Here is a 24571-nt window from a genome sequence, read left to right on the forward strand (position 1 = left end):
GCAAATTTGGGGAGATTACCATTCAGTTGCTGCACGATTTGTGCAAGTTTCCCATTCACACAGAGAGAGCAGCGATCACAAATGGGAATGGGAATCGAGCGTGGGACAAGCGGTGAGATAACATTTGGAAAATACTGATATCTCCAACATTGTTCATTTGCCCATCCCTAGCTGCCTGTAAGAACTTTTGTTAATTCAATAATAATAATAATAATAGTAACTTCATCAACAACAATAATAAAACAGTGGGAACTACAGCACACCTTAATTGTCACAAAGAAAGGTATTCAGGGCCTCACTGATGTACACGAGTATCACATTACCAACCCTGATCTAGAAGAAATCCAAATGACATGGAGGCACAATGATTTGTTTTGTGTCTGTCTCTTCACTTATCTTGTATCTGAACAGCCATGTTCTGCGGGGCGAACAGGATGACATAGCTGTTTTTCTTGCCTCATGTTGGAGATTAATGTGGAAGCTGAAGTTCTGGATGGGCCCAATATAGGTTCGGCTGCCCCATCACCACCACGCTTTTGATGCTTGCTAGCTAGGTGACAATGAAAAGTGGTTGTGTGAAAAACACCTGATCTGCGAGGTATGCATGAATAGCTCCCATGTGGGGATAGTTGCTGTGTTGAGTAGTTTAATATGGCCTCTAATTAGAAACCATTTTGTCCATTATTAACCAACTCTATAATGTCTTGAGATGTCCTTCAACTAATATTTCCTTCAGTCTTTGGCCTCCTGTGGAAGAGCGAGGGTGGAGCGTGGAAGTACAGTGGATGCAAATAGCCTCACAAATACAGTGTGGCCAGTAAGGATCCTCAACCAGGGGAATTTTACCCACCCAGGCCTTGTCTGATGGGTGGGAGCAGAATGCTTACTTGCCTCAGGATTCTGACTTTTCCTGGAATTTTGTGCTTTCCATTCAAGCACCCCATACTTCACAAGGGGCATTGCCCCACAGTTTGAGAAGGTCCAAACCCAGTTTCATTCTACTTTGGGTAAAAACCTTTGATCTGTCCCTCATACATCCCACTTGAAATCAAGAGGTCTTCCTCCTAAATGGGGATCAAATTGGGCCAATTTGGTCATACCGAATATGAAAAGCCCCCAATTCATGACCCATCAAGTCACACACAGCCTACCAAACTCTGCTTCATGATCTGCCAGTAGAGTTGTATGAGAAATTCATTTCTGCATGCAAAACATGTAAGCATGCCCCATTCAAAGATCTGAATGTGAGCGCGAGCAGATGTCTGCTGAAAATATTCACAAATGATCAGACACGTGCTCATGTTCATCTCATTCCTGATTCACAGTTCCATTTGCACGTATTTCCTAATTTCCATACATTTCCTCAGTAGACTGAATAACCCCCGTTTTAGTCAATGGAGGAAATTTGCACAAATTAGGAAATTTCCAGAAATTTTGGGAGATTTGTGCAAATCTCTCATTCAATCGCTGCTTGAGTTACACAAGTTTCCCATTCGTGCAGAATAAGCAGTATGAATGAGAATCAGGTATGAGACAAGCAGGGAGATGATGTCTGCAGAATTTTATCAATATTGAACAACACTCATTTGCCCATCCCTACCTGCCAGGTGCTTGATAACCCCCATTTTTTGTAGTTGAAACCAGACACTGAAGACAGGAGGTCTATCCAACTCTGATGGGCCACCATATGTGGCTGGTGAGGTGAGTTCCAGCTTGGTACACAACAAATTGTCCAGTAGGGATGTTGCAGGTGGCAAATTGGGTCTGGTAGTCCAGTGGACTCCCCCCTGCCCACTCCCCTGAGCCATGCCTGCTGAGCCCCTGCTCCTGCTCAACCCACCCCCCATGTTCCTCGAGCTGCCAGCACTCACCAGGGACCCATCAGTGAGCTCTGCGAGCACCATTTGAGAAAAAAATGGTGATTGCAAAATACATGCACATCTAGACTTCTGCAAAATGGTGCCATGAATGCCCCATATACACAAGATTACAGGTGTAAATGGTCCAGTTATGCCTGTGATCTTGAGTATATGGGCCATTCACAGTGCCATTTTGCAGAAGTCTAGATGTGCACATATTTCACAGTCACCATCCCCCCCCCAATAGTGCATGTGGTGCTTTTGGGAAGGTCCCTGCTGAGTGCTCAACAAGTGCAGGGGCGGTCAAGCATGGGTCCGGGGTACACAAACAGGGACAGGGGCTCAGCAGAGCCCAGAGAGCATGGGGGGGGGGATCCATCCCTATTGTTTGGGCCTGGAATATGGCAACAAACCAAACCAACTGAATAGAGGTATGTGACCATTAAAAGGCTCAAACCTAGCCTGAGACCCTACTAAGTGTTTTAATGTCTCTTCAACAGACAACCTGTGCTAAAAATGTGCATCTAAATTAAATTAGTTAATTTATACACTAACTATTATCTAAGCACCGTGACAATCTAAAGTGCTGCACAGGAGCTAATTATCACAACAATTAATTAAAATACAGCACAAACAAAACAGAGACATGCAAATCAGTTTGTTGGTGGTGAGGAACAGACTCTACCGATTATATTCAGGAAGATAAGTTAATGTTCTCAGGTTCAACTGGTTTGTTGTGCTGTCAATGTACATTTCTCCCTCCACAGCATCCACCTTCCTTAATAATGTAGAAGAGGTCCACCTTACCACTGTAGCACAGCACAAATGGGTGACAGTGGGTAAGATAGGAAACTGTCATCATTGGAGTCCAAATATACAGGACACAGTGGAGAGATGCTATAGCACCACATTGATGAGGTACAGGGATATTTAGTTTACATTAGAGAGGTTGTGATGAGATTACAAAATACTTCCATACCTTCACATCCTCGTTCTATCTGTCCATTGCAAAACAGAGCATCTGAGATCAAATCTGGGAGGCGCCCGTTCAGATCCACTGAGGCAAGGCAGCCTTGAAATCCTTCTTTTGCATGGACCAATTTAGGTAAAGATTTGTAGGTTTCTTTTGCTACCCCTCCAATGTACAAGTCACCTGTGTAGCCAAAGCACATAATTAGTCACAGTTGTTTTAATTGTCCACATCCATTTTCTTTTAATATCTAAAACATTTTAACCCACCTTTCCCAATAAATGTGCTCAAAGCATCTTATCGTCAAAGGTTTAAAATAGATTTATAAAAACAATGTTATAAAACCATTAAGAAAATACAACAAGCAAAACAAAATCAGCCACACCAAGAATAAAAGGTCAAGATGACAATCAATTAAAAGCTCATGATAGAAAGATGGCTAGGGACGTAAGGACTGTGTAAAATCCATTCCATCTGCATTTCATGGGTTGTCAGGCATCTTTTGTTCTATTTCAGGGACTGGATTTTTTTTAGTTTCCACATTTGCGCAAATTTGCATTAGCACAAATTTGCACTTGTGGAAATGTGCAAACCCACTCACAATGTGACAATCCCTCCAAAATGTGCATTTTCACACTTTAGCCTATAGGGGAAATGAGCATTTTCAGCCGATTTTTTTTAAATGTTCCATATTTTTCTATTACTATATCTGTGCAAAATTTTGGAAAGTTAGGAAAACAGTCCGCAAGTCTGCAGAATCCACCCGACTAGGGAAAAGCTGTTCTATGGGTCAGATTCATAAAAATCTGAACTCATTCGATTCCTTTGTAGATTTTGCCAACATCCCTAAAGACAGCTTTCCTCTGGCACCTGAAGTCAGAAGAGCAGATGCTCAGGCATTCTCCACAATGCCCTGGAATACAGAGCTATCTGGGGAAAACAAAATGGTGGTCAGGCTGTTGAGAGAAAAGCTCTGTTCCTGCCACCATTGTTTGTGGCAGCAGCAAAATAAACACATACATAAAGTAAACAAACAAACAAACAAACTAGAAGGAAGGAAGGAAGGAAGGAAGCCATAGCAACTAATGGCTAGCCTCTCTAAAACTTTTGGTGAAATTCTCCCCATCCCCAACATTGCTGTAAAGCATGAATTAGCCCTCAGTTCCTATCCACTTTTGTTTTGATTCTATAGCAAACACAGAATTTTACAATGCTAACTTATATATTAATGCATGACTGGTTCATTCTTCCTCCTAGTACTTAGTTACTGTTGATTGATGTCACAATCTGAATCAGAGGTGAATTCTGTTTGACTGCCATTACACACCAGTGCTTGAGTAATCCAGACGAGTGCACAATAGCTACAGTTTGGGCAAGAGAACATTGACAGGAATGTACTGCTGTTTGACTTCCAGGAAGAAATACACCCTATACCATTTTAGCCAGTAGACTTGAATTCTGCTCTCTTGATTTGAGGTAACCCTTTCAATGATTTCTGTGGTTCTTTTCATAAACCCTACCAACAATGTAGGTAGAAAAACTTATGTAGAAGGGAGAACGGGGTTTTGTCCCCAACTGGCCCTGTTCCCCTATATTGATCTGAAGCTGTGCACAGATATGGATCAATACATGGGAATGGGGGCAGAAGGTATGATCCCAAACCCTCATCTGTGGGTAGTATATATAATGTAATCTGGTAGGACTACTGGGTTCTATCAATTGGTGTCTCTCTGCGGACAGAAGAGTCTTTGATCCAACAGAGGTTTCTGTCAGTGGAACATTGAGAACAATGATTTTTGTTTAATTATTCCCTCCTCTCTCCTGCAGTCCCATGTGCTCCAGATAGTTGGGGGGAATCTTTGGATCAGCATGGCAGGTGGTGTGGGGAGCAGCAGGGTGAAGGGTGAATGACTGAAAATCACCTCTCTCCCCATTCTGCTGATAGAAGCCTTTGATGGATCAAAAAGCATTAGTGAAGTGACACCAACTGGATACAATCCAATGATTCCAACTCTTGCTGGAGTTCTTCCAGATCCTACTAACAATGGGCAACACTGAAGTCTAGCTTGTATTCAAAAACCATGTTCAGATCATAATGTAATTCCCTTATATTCATGGAACCAAACATGGCTCAGTTTCAGAAAATTGAATTAGATGGAATAGAATATATGCTTACTCGGAAACTACATAATGAAAACTATCAATTTTCTTAATGAACTGGATCCTGAATTGATGGTTGTCCCTAAAATATAATTCCCTTTTAGTTTCTAATCACTGTACAAAAATGTAATGTTTTAGTGTGTGTGTGTGTGTGTGTGTGTGTGTGTATAGGAGATATGACAGACAGTTAAAAGAATGAGAAGTAGCAAAACCAGAATGGCATTGCAATTATTCTAATGCTCCTACTGGGACCATTTTGAACTGATGATGAAATTTACAATTCAAGGCTGTGCAGTCACTGAGTATGGGGAATTGGGGAGGTTTACATGAACACTGTATGAGTAATTAGTACAAGACTATATGCGGATGCTTCCAAAATCCTTATCTGAATCTTTCTACAGATTTTGGAGTTCCAAAGTCTCAATTGTGCCAGTTCTTTTCTTTCCAGATCTTGTAGAGAATACCATGCCTACACCATTCATTCACCACAGATTGCAATTCCTTCAGTTCAATTGTATTCCCCCCCCCCCGCCCCGGTGTTACCAATGCACATCTGTACATGGGATACAACACCGCAAGAAAGAAAACATGATGTAATGTATGTACTGTTTATCAAGATTCTTTCTGAAAAATAAACAACACAGAAAAATAAACTTGATCATCTGCACAATCACATCACAATAGCCTTGTTGCAGTGTTTTATCTGATGGGATCTGAGCTAGCAGTGTCCGACCAAGAAAGAGATCTTAGGGTTGGGGTGGACAGATCAATGAAAATGTTGACCCAGTCTGTGACTGCTCTAAATAGAGGCAAACTCCATGTTAGGCATAGTTAGGAAAGGAACTGAGAATAAAACTGCCAATATTATACTGCCCCTAAACCTATGGTGTAACCACTCTCAGAACACTGTGTATGGTTCTAGTCAATGCACCTAAAAAAAGATATTGTAGAGCTGTAAAAAGTGAAGAATAGGGCAACTAAATTGATCAAGTGGCTGGAGCAACTCCCCTAAGAGGAAAGATTACAACAACCGGGATTGTTTAGCTTGGAAATAAGGATCGTAAGGGGAGACAAGATAGAGATGTACAAAATTATGCATGGTGTGGAGAATGTGGATAGGAAGATACTCTCTCTCTCTCTCTTTCTCATAATACTAAAACCTGGGGTCATCCCATGAAGCTAATTGGTGGGAGATTCCAGACAGATAAGAGGAAGTACTTAATCACGCAGCGCGTAGTCGAACCATGGAATTCGCTACCACAAGACATCATGATGGCCACCAGTTTGGATGGCTTTAAAAGGGGATTAGACAAATTCCTGGAGGAGAAGGCTATCAATGGCTACTAGTCCTGATGTCTCTGTGCTACCTCCAGTATCAGAGGCAGTAAGCCTATGTGCACCAATTACTGGGGAAAATGGGCAGGATTGTGTTGTTGCTTTCATGCCCTGCTTCCGAGTTTCCCATCGACAGCTGGTAGGCCACTGTGTGAAGAGAATGCTGGACTAGATGGACCCTTTGTCTGATCCAGCATGACTCTTCTTATGTCCTTATGTTATGTTCTTATCAATGCACACAAGCATATTCATAATGCAGAGTGGAAGAAGATGCCAAGGAATGGATAGAGACCATTGTGCATGCTCTAATTCCATAGTTTTAGAAATTCTCCCAGTTAAACCAGAATTCAGGAGGAATGGCTCATAAGAAGTTGCTTTATACTGAGACAGACCATTGGTCCATCTAGCTCAGTATTGCCTGTAATGACTGGCTGCACTTTCCAGGGTTTGAGGCAGGAGTTTTTCCCAACCTAGAGATGTGGAGGCATGTGTGTGTGTGTGTGTGTGTGCGTTGGGGGAAAACACAGACTTTTTTTTTGGGGGGGGAAATAAACATGATCAGGCAAATATTCAGCCTGTGTACCATCACCCACTTCTGTCCAAAATAAAGAACTGCAGGGAGATCCGCAAACAAAGCCTCCATGCACCAATAAATCAGTAGGATACCTGACCTCTCTAAACATTTCTGGGGCATGTTTGACCACTCATCTGTGCAACCAGCAGACATGTTCTTGTCACCTACTGACCAGCTCCATCTTCCTTTCCCTCTGCCCTTGCCTTGTCTCCACACACACACACTCCCACCTTCCCACAAAAAATTCCTACACGGTAGCTGGCCTCTGCTGTTCTGCCCCCCCACCCCACCGACTGCAGTTCTGTAGATATCAACAGCTGTACTGCTCCAGTCAGTAACTCCAATGCAGGGAATCAAATGAAGGATGATCGATACAGAGAATTTAAAACATTCTTTAATGCTGCTGAAATAAATGGTCTGAATGAGCCTGTTAGGGAAGGGATCATAGCAGTGTGCTCATCTCCTTAACCTCTGCATACTTCGCAGTGTGAGGGAGCAGACCGTGCACATCAGTTCTGTTTTGGTGACGTGGAACACTGTACAATGAAGTGTCCTACCACTATCAATGCAATCTCATTCGTATACACAGTGCAGGCATCTCATTGGTACACACCAGTGCAGGTGTCCCATTGGCACACACCAATGCAAGCGTCCCATTGGTGTACACCAATGCGTACAGAGCAGTGTCCCACCACTGGCACTGAGCCCTGAATATATGTAGGGTTGGGCCTGCTGCTGTGATCCTGCTCCCCCACGACTGCACATGCTCACCCTGGATTGGTTGTCTGAAAAGGGCTTATATCAGAGCCAGTGTTTCTAGAGAAGGTTTTACTTTGATGCAGTTGGCGGGAAGAATAGTTACTGCAGCAGGATGCCCTTGATTTCAGCTTTCTGTCAATTACAGCACAATCACAGGAAAAAACAAAGCAACAAAACAACAAGGCCTTTCTGGATGCATTGGATAGGGTTGCGAAACACTGGCACAAGGTAATTCTGCTCAATTCCAGAAGTAATGTTGCATTCATATGAATAGGTCCCAGTGCAGTTGCCAATCCAAATTCCCCATTCATTCCCAGACCTCAGGGCCAAAACAGACATTGGTTTAAATGTGTATCTAGCAGCTCCATGTTTTATTTTTATTTTTTACTCTAGAGTAGGTGCAGGAGGCCCAATCTGAAGTGGGAACCTAGCATGTGGGGTGGGGGTGGGCTTTCAATATCTGTGGTGCCCCCATACACCTACTCTAAAGCAGGGGTCCCCAGCCTTTTTGGGTTGGTGGGCACATTTGGAATTTTGAGGGTATTGTGGGGACTGTCACAAAATGGCTGCCAGTACGGGCATGCCCAGCCACAAAACACTCATTTCCCAGAAGCCAAAGTGCTGAGACTGACAGAAAAGAAACTCACCCAAGAACTGAATTACAAGTAGGGATGGGGGAGAAATCCACCACAGACCCCAGGCCGGATTCCAAGAATCCAGCCCCACTGGGGCCCATGGCAGAATGGAGCAGTCACCTCCACCTCTGCACAGAATCTGTCCGGGTCAGATCCATCGCTGCCTCGATCCTGCGGAGCCAGCCACCTGCATTTAGGCTAATCTACCAGCCTTAGGGCTGCAAATAGCACCCACTATGCCATTTGTGTCCGGAGCCTGACTTACAGCGATACGGCATGGCGATGGGTGCCGGCCATATCGACATTCGCCAGCAAAGCGGAGCTGGTGGCCAGCTCCCCAGGATCAAGGTGGAGCAGAGCTGGCCTGAATGGATTCCGGGGTGGAGAAAAGGATCACCTCCCCACCCCCTGCAGACACCGTCACGGAACGGACGGTGAGTGATCTGCCCACCCCTAATTACAAGGCAGTGGTGGGGTCTGAGCTCTAGAACACAAACCCAGCCTTTTGAACCAAAATGAAGATGGCTCTGGAGGGCAGCACTCTGCTCTGCAGCATACCAGCCTCCCAGTGGATTTATATTTATTTATGTTTATATCCCGCCTTTTTTCCTCCTTAAGGAACCCAAGGCAGAGTACATAATCCTCCTCCTCTCCATTTTATCCTCACAACAACAACCCTGTGAGGTGGGTTGGGCTGAGAGTCTGTGACTGGCCCAAAGTCACCCAGTGAGCTTCCATGGTTGAGTGGGGAATAGAACCCGGATCTCCCAGCTCCCAGTCCAACACTGGCTCTCAGTTGATTATTTTTTTTAGAAAAAGAAATAAAATAATAATCAGGAGGGGCAGGGAGACTGGTGAGTGCCAGGAGAGGTGTCTACAGGCACATTGGTGCCCTCAGTTAAAATGAAACAACAACAACAACAACCATCATATAACTCCTAGACACAGATTTAAAGTAATGTCTGTTTTGGCCCTCAAAAGAGGGAGAAAGCATTTTATGTTCAAAGACCTATGTCTAACAGAAAGCAAAAACCAAAGTTTGTATGGGAGGTGCCGGAGTTAATCTGTGTGCTGCAAATAAATGTGGCTTTGGGGTGGAATTCTTGTTTCTACCCTTGCTGTGTTAATCATCAGCTTCCGTAGAGACACGCCTTTGTACAGCACAATATAAAAAGCAATACACAAATGGCTCATAATAGTTCGGTGGATGGGCTAACGGCTGCTTTGCTGTCCTTTTTATTTGTCATTTTTAACGAATTAGTGCCACTGTTGTCCCATTCAGTGTCTTCAGTAAAGGATGCTTTATGCAAATACAATGATTTGCAAACTGCTTACATTTGCTCATTGGTGATTTCCTGCATTAACAGTGAGACATTTGTAATGCGACCTATACACAGTCTCACATGTGCATGCATGCTCACGCGTGCGTGCGCACGCACGCATGCATGCACACACACAGAGGCAAGGAGCCAAAGCTTCACAGAAGTCCAATGCACACACACCCGATTCCATGCAAGCAGACGCTGCTTTCTCTTTTCAGTGGTGAGAATGCTTTGCCCACACATCAAAACTCTGAAACTGTGTCTGGAGTTGAAAGAGAATAAGACAGAATTGTGAAGACTCTTTTAGTGCAGAGCACTGAATGCACACAGCACAAGAGCCTTTTCACTTTCCCTTAGAGATGTCAAATCTGGGAATATTTTATCACAATCTATCAGAGGTAGAAACATCTGAAATGGAATTCTGCACAAATTCAAAATTTGGCCAAATTTCTTGATTTGAATTTAATTTTTGAATTTAAAATTGTGAACCTTTTCCTTTTTCACTTTCGAAATTTGCTTTGTAGGGTTTCTTCAACACACACACACGTGTGCACACTCACACTTTCTTCAAAATTAAATGAAATCCACAAATCCAACCTAAATGGCAAAGTTGAAATCCCATACATATGGATTTTTGCTGGCAAAGGTGTACTTGGAAAAGTTGCCCTATAGCTATGTTCCTCAAATTCACTTTGGCTTACTTAGCCATTCTGCACAGGTAAATTTATTTAAACTGCACTGACATGTGTGTGGTGGTGGCACAGGTGCAGAAAACATTTACTATGTCACCAGTTGAAGCAGCCAATTTCAGGTGACTGGAGTCTTCATTTCATGTACATTTTTCAGAACACTGGAAACATAAGCACCCATTTTTGTGCTGGGACATCTTAATTGCACATATGTTTATATGTAGATTGTACCTGTAGATCAATGGAACTTGAAGGGAACCATTCAGTTGAGATAATTTTACTATTTGGCTACAGTTCTGGCTTCATTGAGGAAAGACTGAGGGAGGAAGAGGAGGGGGTGTTCAGGCCTTCAGACATTCATGCAAGGAGGGAAAAGTTGTTTGTTTGTTTTTTGCTTAAGATTGCTTAAGCAACCTGAGCACCAGTCATCAGCCACAATTTTTAATTCATCGGTGGTCCTGGACTTCTGCATTCTTAAGTTAAGTCAAAGACACTTTAAACACAGGAACAGATGTGATGCTCTACTCATTGTTCCTTACGTTGGGCTGGGAATGAAACATGCACACAGGAACAAAATTTGACATTAGCATCCTGCTAATTTGTTAGTACTGTGCCAAAAATTTGTCCTCCAGTTTCAGGAAAGTGTTCTTCCCTGGGTCCTTTAGAATTTCCTTTGCCAGGGTTGAGCTGACCTTATCATTGCAAGGTGGCTGTGAGTGTTGTGTTTTTCCCCTTTCTATTACACATAACTACATACTTCTGCAACCTCCATGGTTGCCCATGCTTCCTGATCTGAAAAAGCTCCATGGGGAGGATTAACTCATGATGTCTTGCCCTGGCTTTAATGGACATGTCGGAAGCCAGGGAGGCTGCCAATTACCAGACAGATGTTTATACAATGAAAGACAGGACACTCGCATACACTCCTTGAATAAGCGGTAGGGATGTACGAATCCCCTACCTGCCAGTCCCGGGGTGGTCCGTGGGGGGGGGGGGCGATCCGTTCCTCCCCCTGGAATCCTCTTCAGCTGGCTCTGCTCCGCGGCGATTCCACTGAGCTGCCAGCCGGCTCCGAAATGCCAGCGATAGGGCCACCATACCTTATTGCTGGCTGAAGGGGACTACTGACTGCGGCTGCAAATGGCATCCAGGACACCATTTGCAGCTGTAAGGGCCTTAGTTTAAGGTAAATGCAGCCATTTATGGCTGCATTTACCTTAAACTAAGGCCTTTACAGCTGCAAATAGCGTCCCAGACACCATTTGCGGCTGCAGTCAGTAGTCTGCATAGTCAGTAGTCAGTAGTCTGCAGTAGCGATACAGCATGGTGGCCGTATCGCTCATAATCCAGAGCTGGAGGATCCAGCCAAAGAGGATTCTGCGCAGAAGGCGGGGGTAAGTCTTCGGTTCTGCCACGGACTCCAGGGGGACAGATTCTTTAGAATCCGGCCTCATTGGAGTCCGTGGAGGAATTCTCCGCCCTCCCTAGAAAGGGGTGCACACTCCTACTAAGTGAGGTAAGCAGAAGAACCGTGAACCCCACCCTTAAGAGTTTCTCGTCCTTTGAACATTTTTGTTCAGAAGCAACTTCTTTTCTATCAAATTGAATGAGAACAATCTTTTTAAAAGGTGGAAGGAATTCTCAGTGCAGCACTACCATTTATTCTTCTGTCTGAATCACTGGCCACAACATTGTATATAGCATGCACTCAAAGTTCAAAGGGCAATTGTAGATTCAACATAAAATAAAAACAAAGAACTTTGGGCTCTTTCTATTACAGCTGATAGGGCAAGAGTTGCATTTAGTCACTGTCTTGTACTGGTTCCAGCCGCATACCGAATGCACAAGCATTAGATAGAGCAGATATTTGAGGGTGGACAGTTAAGAAGATTGCTTTATCATAATCATTTCACTCATTGTACTGCTGGCCACACCTTCAGGTTATCACATTGAACAAACCTCATTATTCAGGGTGAAATAACACTGTTCATTCAGATATGGTGCCAGCTGTGAGAAATGGGTATGTGTGTGCATGGCGGCGCGCAGGGGTGAGAGATAAAGAGCAAGATGCCTGTGTCTTCATTACTGGAACATAAAGAAGTAATTGCTAGAGAGCCCTTTTTTTAACAAGGGGAAGTTTCAAGTAGGTCTAAATCAACTTTGAAGCATTCTTACTGCATGTGAACATTGTTCACCTATCACGGTACACCCCATTACTCAAAATGCAATTGTGCAATGCTTCCAATTTATCTACATTTGCAGTGTGCTGACTTTCCCCGAGCCCCATGTCAGTTGACCCTATGGAATTACCTGTCTAAAGTTCTAATGGGAACCATAAAGTTCAATTAAACAAGATTTCAGTGTAAAATATTTTAGCCATCATGTCCTTCACTCAAGGAATCACTAGAATCCTCATTTTGAGAAGATACTAAAAAAAAATATGTTTATAATTATCACCAAAACTTCACAATTCCTTGGCTTGGAACACAAATTTGAGCAAGTGGTGACATTTGCCTCCAGTACGAGGCAAGCTGACCAACTCCATTGTTCTTCTCCAGCTTGGATTGTAATCTGAAGAAGTGAACTTCCCCTAACTCCCTCTGACTTCAACTCATTCACCCCTCCTCCCAATCCTGATCTGACTGCTGGGGTGACAGATAGGTCAGTTCCTCCCCTCTTCCTTCTGTTGGTGCATCAGGATCCCTCATATGGAAGCAACCCATGCACCAAGCATCCTGAGAAATGTAGTTTTCTCAGGGTGTCTGTGGAAAACTACATCTCCCAGGCTGCCTGGTTTGCTACTTTAGGTGTGACCCATATGAAATAAGGAAGGGAGGGAGGGAAAGTGGGGCCTCCCTAAAGCCACCACAGTGTCAGGAATGCCCCTGTAGTCTTCTGAGCCCTCCAATAGCCAGAATTAGGGATGTCAGAGAATTCCGCCACGGATCTCGGTGAGGCCGAATGCTAGTGCATTCGGCCCCCCGAAATCCATGGTGGAATGAAGACCCCCCACCCCACGAAATGGGCCCAGAACGGAGCACCTACCTGCTGCCGTCCGCGCTGACTTGTGAATGGCAGCCACGTCTGCGGCTGCCATTCGCTTCTTCCATGTAGCCGTGATAGGCTACGTAAATACATACGTAGCCTATCACGGCTAATGCAGGGATGCCATTTGCGTCCCTACAGAAGCCGTGATAGGCTACGTAAGTATTTACGTAGCCTATCACGGCAAAATACAGGGACGCAAATGGCGGCGGCTATGGCAGCTGCCATTTGCATCCCTGCAGGCTGCCCAGCGGCTGGATGTCCGGCTGCGGGTGGCCCCGGCCAGTGGCTCTGTGGAATCTCCATGGAGTGGAGCTGGCTGGACAAAATTTCTGGGGGAGGGACGGAGCGCCTCCTCCCCACCATGAATGTCACCCTTCAAAAAGGTAAGTGACATTCGTACATCCCTAGCCAGAATCAACAGTCAGACAAAAGGGCTGCTTTCCAAAGCTTTATTTCCATTCAGCCTAATGAGGCTTACAGATGCTAATTGCCTGAGACTCAGAGGAAAGACAAAGGAACAGCCTACCAGGGGTTTCTAAGGGTTAGGACATCCATTGGTCTCTGTTTGGAGAAAAGCATGGCAACTCTCTGAACTTAAGGAGTAGGAGGGGAAATTCTCCCCCTTTCCCGTGGGGCCTCGGGGCATAGCTGCTGATGTCAAGCCAAATGGGCTGAGCACCTCAGCTCGGCTCCCGCAACCTCTCGCTTATGCCTGTGCCTCATGTATAAAAGCTCAAGTTGTCCCTCCCTTTCCATGCCAGGGTCAGTATCACTCCCAGGAATGTGAGCGGGGGGGGGGCTCCCCCTCCAGCTGCACCTCTGAAACCTGAGGGGGTTCCTCTGCCATGGACTCTATCTCCTCCTCAGAATCAGAGCTACTTTGGGACTCTACGGGCTCAGATCCAACCCTGACACAGAGCTGAAAAAAATGGAAGGGGAGAAAACTGCTGCTGTAGTAGCAACAGCCATCTAGGTCTGACAGGCTGGTGCTCCAGTGACATCATCACAAGCTCAATGAAATCTGAAAGGAGTCATAATTGGGTCTTGAAAGAACTTGAGTTATTTTCTGACTTTTAAAAGGTAAAATTGCTTGGTTAGTCAAGCCCAGTTATGAATGGATCCCAGTGGAGTTGGCCAGCACTGGTTTCCTGAGATTTTCCTGGTGATCTACAAACCCCCTATGTTTGCCCTGAAAATGGTATGGACTTATTGTGTGTTCCTGTCAAATCTTCTAAACCAGGGGTGTTGAAACTCAGACCTGTTGGCCAACACCCAACCCCAATCCAGTCTTCCAGGATCCCAGAAGGCCACGCTCTTTCCCTTGGTCCCACAGCCTTTCTCCTGACCACCAATGGTTTGGTGGTTTCCTGGCTTTTGTGCAGTTTCCCCCCCATTCTAAAGCATTGAAATGCCTCTCCTAGAGCCTACTTACTGGCAGGAAGGGCTTTAGGCTACAATATGCTGGTATTTTTGGTGTCAGGGGTGTTTCTGAGAGCAGGGAGTGGGGATAGCACTAGCAATTCAGATTCTGAAGGAGAACCATCAGACATGGGGAAGGGGTTTTCCCAGGCTAGTCCAGATATGAGTAGGCCTGCTTCTCAGGTTACATACATACAGATAGCTGAGCTTGAGGGTCCCTCCTCACTGCCCTCCCCCCGTGAGAGGCACAAAAGAAGAGATTGACCTAATAGATGCCAGGTGCAGGGCAAAGAGAGAGAAGGCAGGGGGCGGAACTTAGACGGTCTACCCGATTGGCCTTGCATGCAAAGCTGCGCTTAGAGGCCTCATGAGAAGAGAGGGACCTCCCCCCTTAAGTTAGGCTAGCAAGACCGCCTCCCTCTTCAAATGGCAGGCAACTCTCGTAAATTCCATTTGGATCCCCTGAAGGCATTCCTGTAGATGGAGAGTTTCTCTGAGAATTTGCATCTGTATGACCCTGTGAAGTAATAGATTAAAAGCTGTCAACTGAAGCCTCTCGTCTGTGTACCTTTGGGCATTGAAGTGAAGTGCGGGCTAAGGGAATCGTGACATTTGGTATTTCAGCCACACCCCATCTTCAGCCCTGTCCACCATTGGAATGTGGCCTCCAAGAGCTTCTTTGAAATGGAATTTGACTGTTGGGTTGAAAGAGGTTCCCCAGCCCTGGAGTGGAGGCTAAGCCCACCTCAGGTCATCCCCACCACGGAGAATTGAACTGGATCATCTTTGCATGTTCCACCTCTTCATCTGCCCAGCCATTCTGGGTTCTGCCTCCTTTACAGTCCTGGCTGGCTCTGACTGAAACCCAGAATGGATTTACAGCCCAGAATGGATTTAGGAGCCACCAGCCTCTACTAGTTTCAGCCAATGATCATTTTGTCTTCTTTGAGCTAGCCTCATTTCTACAAGTCACACTACTCAACAAGCCAAACTATATTTAGCAAGAGTTTTTCTGCTCATCATCAAGATCAACATCCTCCATCCCCCACTCCCCTTGACTGACAAGACCCTTTAATGTTACAAGGAAGCCTCGTCCACTCACCCGCCATACTGACATGTACAAAGGAAGTGATCAAGATGAAGCAGGAGCCTGAAATGGTTCATTTCCTAGATAGACACAATGAGGAGAACCAAGGCTGCAGCAGGATCTTCTGCCACTAATTTGACAGCCCGTCAGAATTCAGATTCAAGGTTAAATGCTTTCTTCAGTCCCACTGCTACATTTGACTTCTGCTCCCCTAATGGATTAATGTCATCCCACAGCCCTTTAGTGGTTTTTCAGCTGTCAATGATGAACCTGCCTTCATTTCCTGCAAATATACAGATTTTGTGCACATTTTTCCTAAGACGACCTGCAGTGGAAAGCTCGCAAACATGTGTATTTCAGAATGCAACTCTGCCTCAGCTTTCTGAAAGCATCAGGAGAGCCAAATACAGTGCTTATTTAAAAATACAAGGACACCCACCCCTCACATTAAGCAAATTTCTCACCCATCCTTAATCTCCACTCAGGCATAAAGCCCACAGCTGAGCTTGGACAAGTCAATATCTGTTAGACTAACCTACTTAACAGGATTGTTGTAATCCTGGGTTATCCCACATGGTGTCCATGGGCACCAACTTGTCCACAGACACCTCTCAACAGCCATCAGGCTCCTTGCCCCTCCTGATTTTTATTACATTAGATTTCAGATAGATAGATAGATAGATAGATAGATAGATAGATAGATAGATAGATGGATGGATGGATGGAGGTTGGCATGCTGTAAAGTGATGTATGTCCCTCCAGTGCTGTCTTTATTTGGGTTCAAAAGAGCAGATTTTGTGTTTTATAGCTCAGAACCAACCTTTTCCTTGTACTTAGGTTCTTGGGCAAATAACTCTTCTTTTAGTCTTGTCAGTTTTCCTTCTGGGAAATGAGGGTTGTTTGACTAGCCATGCCCACCATTGCAGCCATTTTATGAATGGGGAAGCCCCACTCCATGGTAGCCATTTTGTGAGAGCACCCACAACATTTCTCAAAATCTGTAATGTGTCCACTGACCCAAACAGTTGTAAACTCCTTGGAGGAAAAGAGGGATACGTAAGAAATTAGTAACAACATTACAAAGTCATGTTGACACAATGTCTAGGGGTCATATTTGCCATGGGGATTGGACCCCTGAGGCAAATTCCTTATTCCCTGAGTATACCTGATCCACCAACCCTTTTGCATGCAATCCTCAGTGGCGGTGGTGGGAGGATGTTAGCTACCCCTGCTATTGAGATGAGAGACCCATTCCCGTTCCATCCACCTAGCTTTATTCTCTTCTTCGAACAACTGTCTCTGCAACTCACCTGACCAAGATGAAAAAAAACAGCTATATGGACAGACCTCACTCAACAACAGATATATGAATCTCAGCTCAGTGTTCTGGGCTTCAATAATTAATTGCTATGGGTTGTGGTCCCTGAAACACCTTTCAAACCAAGTAACACAATGTGGTTCCACAAAGTATATCTGTTTAGGGATGTGAGAACACATCCCAGCTCGCCGAGCACCACCAAGCTCCCCCTCCCCACTCGCTGGCCTTCTGGGCTGAAGTCGAGCCCTCACTCCATGTTCAGTGAGCAGCCCACAACTTACCTGGGCCTGTTGTCTCTGTCCTGATCACCATGTTTGTAAAAAACATGGCGATGGGCAGCATTTGCCCATAAACTTATATGCAAAATAGTGCTGTGAAACTAGGATATATGGGTGATCCACAACCCTTTTTGCATATAAGCCTATGTGCCCACATAGACTTATATGCAAAAAGTGCTGTGAATTGCCCATATACTCTAGTTTCGCAGCGCTATTTTACATATAAGTCTATGGGCAAGTGATGGCGATTGGGCAGAGACAAACAGGGCAGCTTACCGAGTGTGGAGGGAGGGCTCAACCGCAGCCCAGAGGGCCAGCAAGTGAGGGAGAGCTCAGCAGGCGCAGCTTGGGGGGCATGGGCGCCAGCAGTCCAAAAGATTTGTGGACCGAAACGGGCTCCCATGCCATCCCTAACCTGTATTGCTCAAACAGTATTAGAGAATAACAAAACTTTGAAATGATAAAACAAGCAAAACACATTACTACTAACAATGCAGTTAGGATGATTAGAATCATAATAGAAATAGCAGCTAGCATATTTCTTAGGGAAAATAAAGTCCTATTCCTCTCAACCAACAAAGCTGTTATTATTAAGATTGTATAGTTACCTATCTGGCAAGCATGGTTGGCAGAACTTAGGTAATCATGTTTGGCAGGCTTCTTGCAATGTTCTCCCAGGATATCTCTGGGCAATCAGATCAGATTCTTGCCTTTTATAACCCCTATGTTGATTACCTCATCCTAAGTTTCAGACCTGGTCATACCACTACTCCTATTTATATTATATAGCTCTAACAGAGCTGCCTCCCAATGTAGCTATTAACACCAGTAACACCTTGATGAAGGTATCCCTCCTAAGGTAAGGGCACAATCCCATGAGGTTAGCCAGCCACCTCCGAATTTGAAGGCGTCTGACTATCCAGTGGAGAGCAGGTGGAGTGTGGAGGAGGGTCACTTCTCCTCTGCACTCTGACCACCCTGAGATGGCTGACTGTGTCTGTCTAGCTGGGACAGCTCAGATCAGGGGGCAGGCCAGATGGTGCATAGGAAGCATCATACAGGTGCTTCTGAAATCCCCTCCCCTCCCTGCCCCCAGGAATGCTCCCTTTCCCCCCGCTCCGCACTGTTCTTATGAGCATGGAGCCGGGGACAAACTGCACCACATATGAGGCGGCATGGGAGGGGGTGGGGAGGCGGTTTTCTGTGAACCGACCTCAGAGTGGTGGCTCCGAGGTTGGTTCCTGGAAAACGAAAATCCTATGGCCATATAGCTGCTGTCTGGTGGCCATAGGATTGTACCCTAAGCAGGTTTCTGCTTTCAAGAAATAAGCAACCCACCTGTGGCAAGCTTCTTTTGCTCTATTTCCAAGAAAACTTTTTAGAAATCACATTTATTTCACAACACACAGAGAACTAATTGCATCTATTACTAATCACTTGGCATATACAGATTATTATAAATAGCACTCCTATGAAATACAATGAATTCTTATTAACAATACATCTTACATTCATACTTTGTGGCAGTACAACTGTTTGTCTCCACCTTCTTCCTCCACCACTCCACAAATCATATCCCTTAACACCCCATTGGTGGAACAATATCTTCAACAAGCACAGAAAGTTTCCCTCATCACAATCACCTTTCTCGCCCCCACCCCACCCCCTGCCTCCTTCCTCCATTTCCTTAGGAAGCCTGGGTTGGCAGGGACTGGTCTGGATGGCATTGGCATCAATAACTTCCTGTCATCCTGAGTTCTGCTTACCTCTCACTACAGTTCAAGGTATACATTGCCTGACAGTAGAATCCCCAGTACGAAGCAAGAAAAAAAATCTTGGCCATTCCCCAGGGAATGCTCTATTTTACTGTTTTGTTGTAATGTTTTGTTTTGTTTTGTTTTAAGGTATTAATTGTTTTATACTATTTTTATATTGTATTGTATGGGTTTTTCTGTAAACCACTTGGAAATCCTGGATGCCAAGTGGTATAGAAGCAGCATGGATGCATGCATGTATGCATGCATAAATAAATAAATCCCCCAGGGGAAGCCTGAAGACATGCTCATCACTGCAACATAGCTAGGAGAAAGGCAATGAAAAGTTGCCATGTATGAGGATTCCTGCATTACATGCCTTTGAAAGTGCAATGACAGGTACATCACATTAGAGCCAAATAACTGGCATGTTACTGTTAAAAATGCAGTATTTTTTTGATTGTGCTCATGCACAGAACTGACTTGTGAATTCTCCAAACAGGTATCTAAATTGTGATTCTTCACATTATGGGAAACTTTCCATATGTGGATTAAATCACACAATCTGGAGATCTGCTGCTGCATTCCAAAATCCAGATCTATACCTCAAGTCCATCAGGAAGGGCAATATATATGTGGATAGCCTTAAGGCGCAATCCTAACTAGATAGGCGGCCGCCTCCAAACTCGGAGGTGACTGCCTATACAAAGCAAGGCAGGAGAGGCACCATGGGTGATCATTCACTCCACGCCTCTCCTGTCTTGCAACTTTTCGTAGACAGCCGTTTTCGGCTGACTAGCGGTGAGGTGGGGGCGACCGGGACTGGAAGCTGCCATACAACACATTGGATGTGTTGTGCATGCAGCTCTGCTCTCCCCACCCCAGAACGCCTCCTGAAATGCCCCTTTTCAGTTGCTCCACACTCCTCTTCCAAGCACGGAGGATGGGGCTTCTCCACGCTGCCCCCAAGGCAGCACAGACAAGGGAGGAGCTTGATTTTCCAGGAACCAACCTTGGAGGGTGGGATCCGAGGTTGGTTCCTGGAAAGAAGCATATCCTATGGCCCTCTAGACAGTGTCTAGTGGCCATAAGATTGCTCCCTTAATGTTTGTGCTAATAGAACAGTGAAGAGGAGGAGGAGGAGGAGGAGGGCTAATTGTTCAATGAGCTTACACTAGGCCTAAGACAAAGCGTGCTTCTAACCCACTAGATTGCCTTGCTGCTTCTTGATATCTCCCCAGGGTATTTGTCTCCTGAACCATCCTCTTGGTTGTGTGTCATATCATATTAAACAGCTTGGACTGTGAGGCAGAAAAATATATAAAAATAGAAGTCAACCAGAGAAACAGATTTATTTCTGTGCAAAATGAGGCTCTGGAATCTCAGTGACTTCCTGACTCTAACATTTTGTTTGTAAGTGGAAGTGGAAAGCATGTGTATTGACAGAGATTAAGCAGATTTAAAACCAGAGCACACTGCTTGTCCAACAGACTGTGAGCGGAATTTGGTGGTGCATCCTAAACAGTGAAAAAGATAACTTAATGGCCATGTAAGTGTGTGCAGTAATCCATCTGCCATGGAATAAATGGGATACCAACCACTGTACATGGGAGGGAGGGGATAGAAGGAGAACAAAAAACCACATCCTGTGTTAAGAAATTCTGGCATCTCCTGAAACCAGAATGTGAGCTTCGCTTTCCTTTGCTCTGTTATTTTCTTTTTTTAAATTAGGGGCAGTGTTCAGGAACACAGGAACTGCCTTATACTGAGTGAGATCCTTGGTCCATCTAGCCCAGTATTGTCGACACTGGCTGGCAGCTGCTTTCAGGCAGGATTTTTTCCAGCCCCACCTGGAGATGCTGGGGATCGAACCTGGGACTTCCTACATGCAAAGCAGGGGCTCTGCCACTGAACTCCCCCCCTCCCCCCAGACAATCCTTCCTGCATGCTAGTGGGATCCATCTCTAGTGCCATGGGAAGCTAGCAGTTCCAGAAGCACTCAGAAAGAGCAGAAATGCTCATTTCCAAAATGGGGCAGGTGTTTCTGCTCATTTGCAAGCTTGCTGTAGGAAGGGCAGGCGCCTGTTGTGTTCGCAGTGGGTCCTGCAGGTGCAATGGAATTAGCAGAGGTGCAGCATCTGCCCTGGATACCATCCTAGGTCTGAAAAAATGGACATGATATTTGTACCATGTTTGGCACTCAAAGTGACGTATTAGAATTACAATCCATCACAAAGATCTAAAACAAATTAAGGGTGCATGGGGGAGGGGAAGAGATATTTGCAGATCACCACTCTCACTTCAGGGTTTTTGGTTTCCTGCATTTTGCATTGCTCTTGGCGGTGCTTGCCTGTCTATTTATACTTTCTGCGCATCTTTAATTAAAGCCAATGTTTGAGCCTCCAGAAAATGTATTCTGATTTATTGCAGAGAGATGTAAAAGCCTGTTTTTGCTACATGATTAAATAAGTTTCACCAATACTGCAGCATCTGTTAGGGCCTGCCAGAAACAAAACAAAACAAAAACCAATATCAGAAAGTCTTTTGTAGTATATATATTGCTTGTGTTTTGTGCTGCTCTACTTTTTTACAGTTCTATTCTGCCACTCACTGGTAGTGTAAATCCCAAACGTCAGATCCTTCTGTGTGTGAATCTTCTCTAATCAGAACAGGAAGAGGACAGTCTGGGAGACCAATGATTACCACACAAGCCTCTCTCTTCTTCTGAATGCAGAAAATGCTAGCTTAGCTTCAATTGAGTCCCACCAAACAAATTCATTGGATAATACTATCTAGTACTATAGGATCTTGATCCTACTGAAAGAAGCAATAAAGAAATGTACATACGTTCTTACAAACTCATATAAGAATCTCCAAAGTGTACATTTTACGAATATTTCAAGCCACTGATTGATTGAAAATAATCCTAAGCAGCTTTTTAGGGTAATGCTGTCCCAAAGCAATGAACAGAAAGTGAGAAACGAGGCACACATTGCAGGTGATCAGATGTCCAGAAATTACTTACAAAGCTGTTCTACTGGCTTCTAGAATAAAGCAAAGGCACTCTTGGAGAGGAAGGTTTTCAAGGCCCACCTAAGAGCCAGAGTTAAAGGGTCAAGGTGTAGGTCTAATGGAAGGGATTTTGAAAGATTTATTTATTTAGTTAGTTAGTTAGTTATTTTGCAATATTTATATAATGCTCCACATCAAAGATCTCGAAGCAGTGAACAGCAAGATAAAAGAATAAAAAGCATAATTAAAACAATTAAAACATTTTAAAGGAACAGATTCTGAACATAATAAACCATGGCTGGTCACTCAGAGAAAGCCTCTCAAAATGATAATGTCTTCAGGAAGGGCCAAAAGCAACACAACGTTGGTGCTTGCCTGACCTCCAAAGGCAGAGAGTTCCACAGGAAGGAGGCTGCTACGCTGAAGGCTCTTCTCCTGGTGGACTCAAACCGGGCCATAGGTCCATGTGGAACCACCAGGAGCAAGCCCTCCGATGACCTCAGTGACTGGACAGGTTGGTAAAGAAGAAGGCGCTCCCTCAGATAGCCCAGTCCCAAGTTGTTTAGGGCTTTGTACACTAGTACTAATACATTAAACCTGGCCCGGTAGCGAATAGGCAGCCAGTGCAGTTCCATCAGCAAAGGAGTTAGATGCTAAAAAAGGGGGCAGCTCCTGACAACAGCCAAGCTGCTGCATTCTGCACTAGCTTCAGCTTCCGGACCAGCCTCAAAGGCAGCCCCACAGACTCTGCAGAGCACACAGCTTTGGAGCCACTTCTGAGAAGGCCCTGTCTCTAGTGCATGTCAACCTTACTGATCCTGATTGCAGGCACTCGAGAAGGACTCCCAGGGTAAGTCTTTCATTAGGGCAGGATTGTGTGGATGAAAGCAGCTCTTCAGATAACATGAGACATATTACCCTGAGCAAATATTCCCCCTTACACCGGGGCAAACAAGCTCTATTGAATATCAATGTATTAGCATGGTATCTGACCATGCTAGTGATCATCACCACCAGCATATTATACAAGAAACTCCATTACTATTACAGAAAGAGTGATCAAACCCTTAATGGTTTGCCAAAGTCCCATGTAGGGATGGCAGAGAATTCTGCCACAGATTTCAGTGAGGCCCCCCGAAACCCTTGGCAGAACGGCCTCCCACCCTCCGCCACCCCGCAGAATGCCCCCAGGACAAAGCTTACCTGGGGCGGAGGCAGCGGCAGCTCCGGCGATGGCTCCAGCGGCGGCAGCTGGTCTCTTGGCCGGCTGCTGTGGTCGCAAATGGCGGCTGTCGTAGCGGCCACCATTTGCGTCCTTCCAGGCTGCCGTGATAGGCTACGTAAGTATTTACTGAGCCTATCATGGCAAAGGGCAGGGACGCAAACAGCGGCCATTATGCCGTTTGCGCCCCTGCTCTTTGCCGTGATAGGCTACATAAGTATTGACATAGCCTATCACGGTAAACATAGCCACGCAAATGGCGTAGCGGCCGCCGTTTGCATAGCTGTCTTTACCGTGATAGGCGACGTAAATACTTACATAGCCTATCACAGCAAAGAGCAGGGGCGCAAACAGCATAGCGGCTGCCTTTTGCACCCCTGCTCTTTGCTGTGATAGGCTACGTAAATACTTACATAGCCTATCATGGCAGCCTGGAAGGACGCAAATGGTGGCCGCTACGACGACCGCCTTTTGTGGCCGCAGCAGCCCAGCCGTGGCCGGAACTCCGGCTGCGGCTGGCCCCGGCCAGCAGCTCCGCAGACCTGCTGCGGAGCGGAACCAGCCAGGGAGGATTCTGGGGGGGGGACGGAGCCCCTTCCCCCCACCGCGGATGCCCCAGCCCAGAACCAGGTAGGTGTTTCATACATCCCTAGTCCCATGAACAAACCTGCTTTACCAGTTAGTTACCCAACTGCTGTATACCCTGTAGCTCCATGCAAACATTCAGTGAATGTATGGCCACCAGGTGATGGGGTGAGAGTGGTGGTGATGGTCACAGATCTTCTGCATATAGTCTTTATGGGGAGCTACCTTTAAGGCTAGTCCAGAAGTTACAACTGATGCTGAATGCTGCAGTCAGCAAATTACACCTATGCTGAGGAAATTGCACTGGTACCCCATATGCTACTGGACCAGGTTTAAGGTTTAGTTATTGTCTATAAAGCCCTAAACAATTGAAGACCAGGATATCTGTGAAACTGGCTGACCTTCTGTCTGCCTGTGTGAACACTGTTCTGGTGGTGCTTGGGATATTGGAGGCCCAATCCATGATGGCTTGGGATAGGGCCTTTAGTGTTATAGCATCCACTCTCTGGAACTCCCTTCTGGTACAAATTAGGCAGGCACCAACC

The 24571-nt window shown here is 45.3% G+C and overlaps 1 protein-coding gene across 18 annotated transcripts in view; it reads right to left on the minus strand.

The window, feature by feature from the left end:
* Nucleotides 1–24571, minus strand: part of NRXN1 (neurexin 1) — a 1598206-nt gene that overhangs the window by 771935 nt on the left and 801700 nt on the right. For all 18 annotated transcript variants that reach the window (XM_084829231.1, XM_084829225.1, XM_084829224.1 and 15 more), the window contains one exon: nt 2839–3012. In XM_084829231.1, the coding sequence (XP_084685357.1) occupies nt 2839–3012 (174 nt within the window). The remainder of the gene's footprint in view (nt 1–2838; nt 3013–24571) is intronic.

Source organism: Heloderma suspectum, chromosome 1 (genome assembly GCF_057233095.1).
Source record: "Heloderma suspectum isolate Gila_16-S chromosome 1, 16-S_ref, whole genome shotgun sequence".
Classification (NCBI taxonomy): domain Eukaryota; kingdom Metazoa; phylum Chordata; class Lepidosauria; order Squamata; family Helodermatidae; genus Heloderma; species Heloderma suspectum.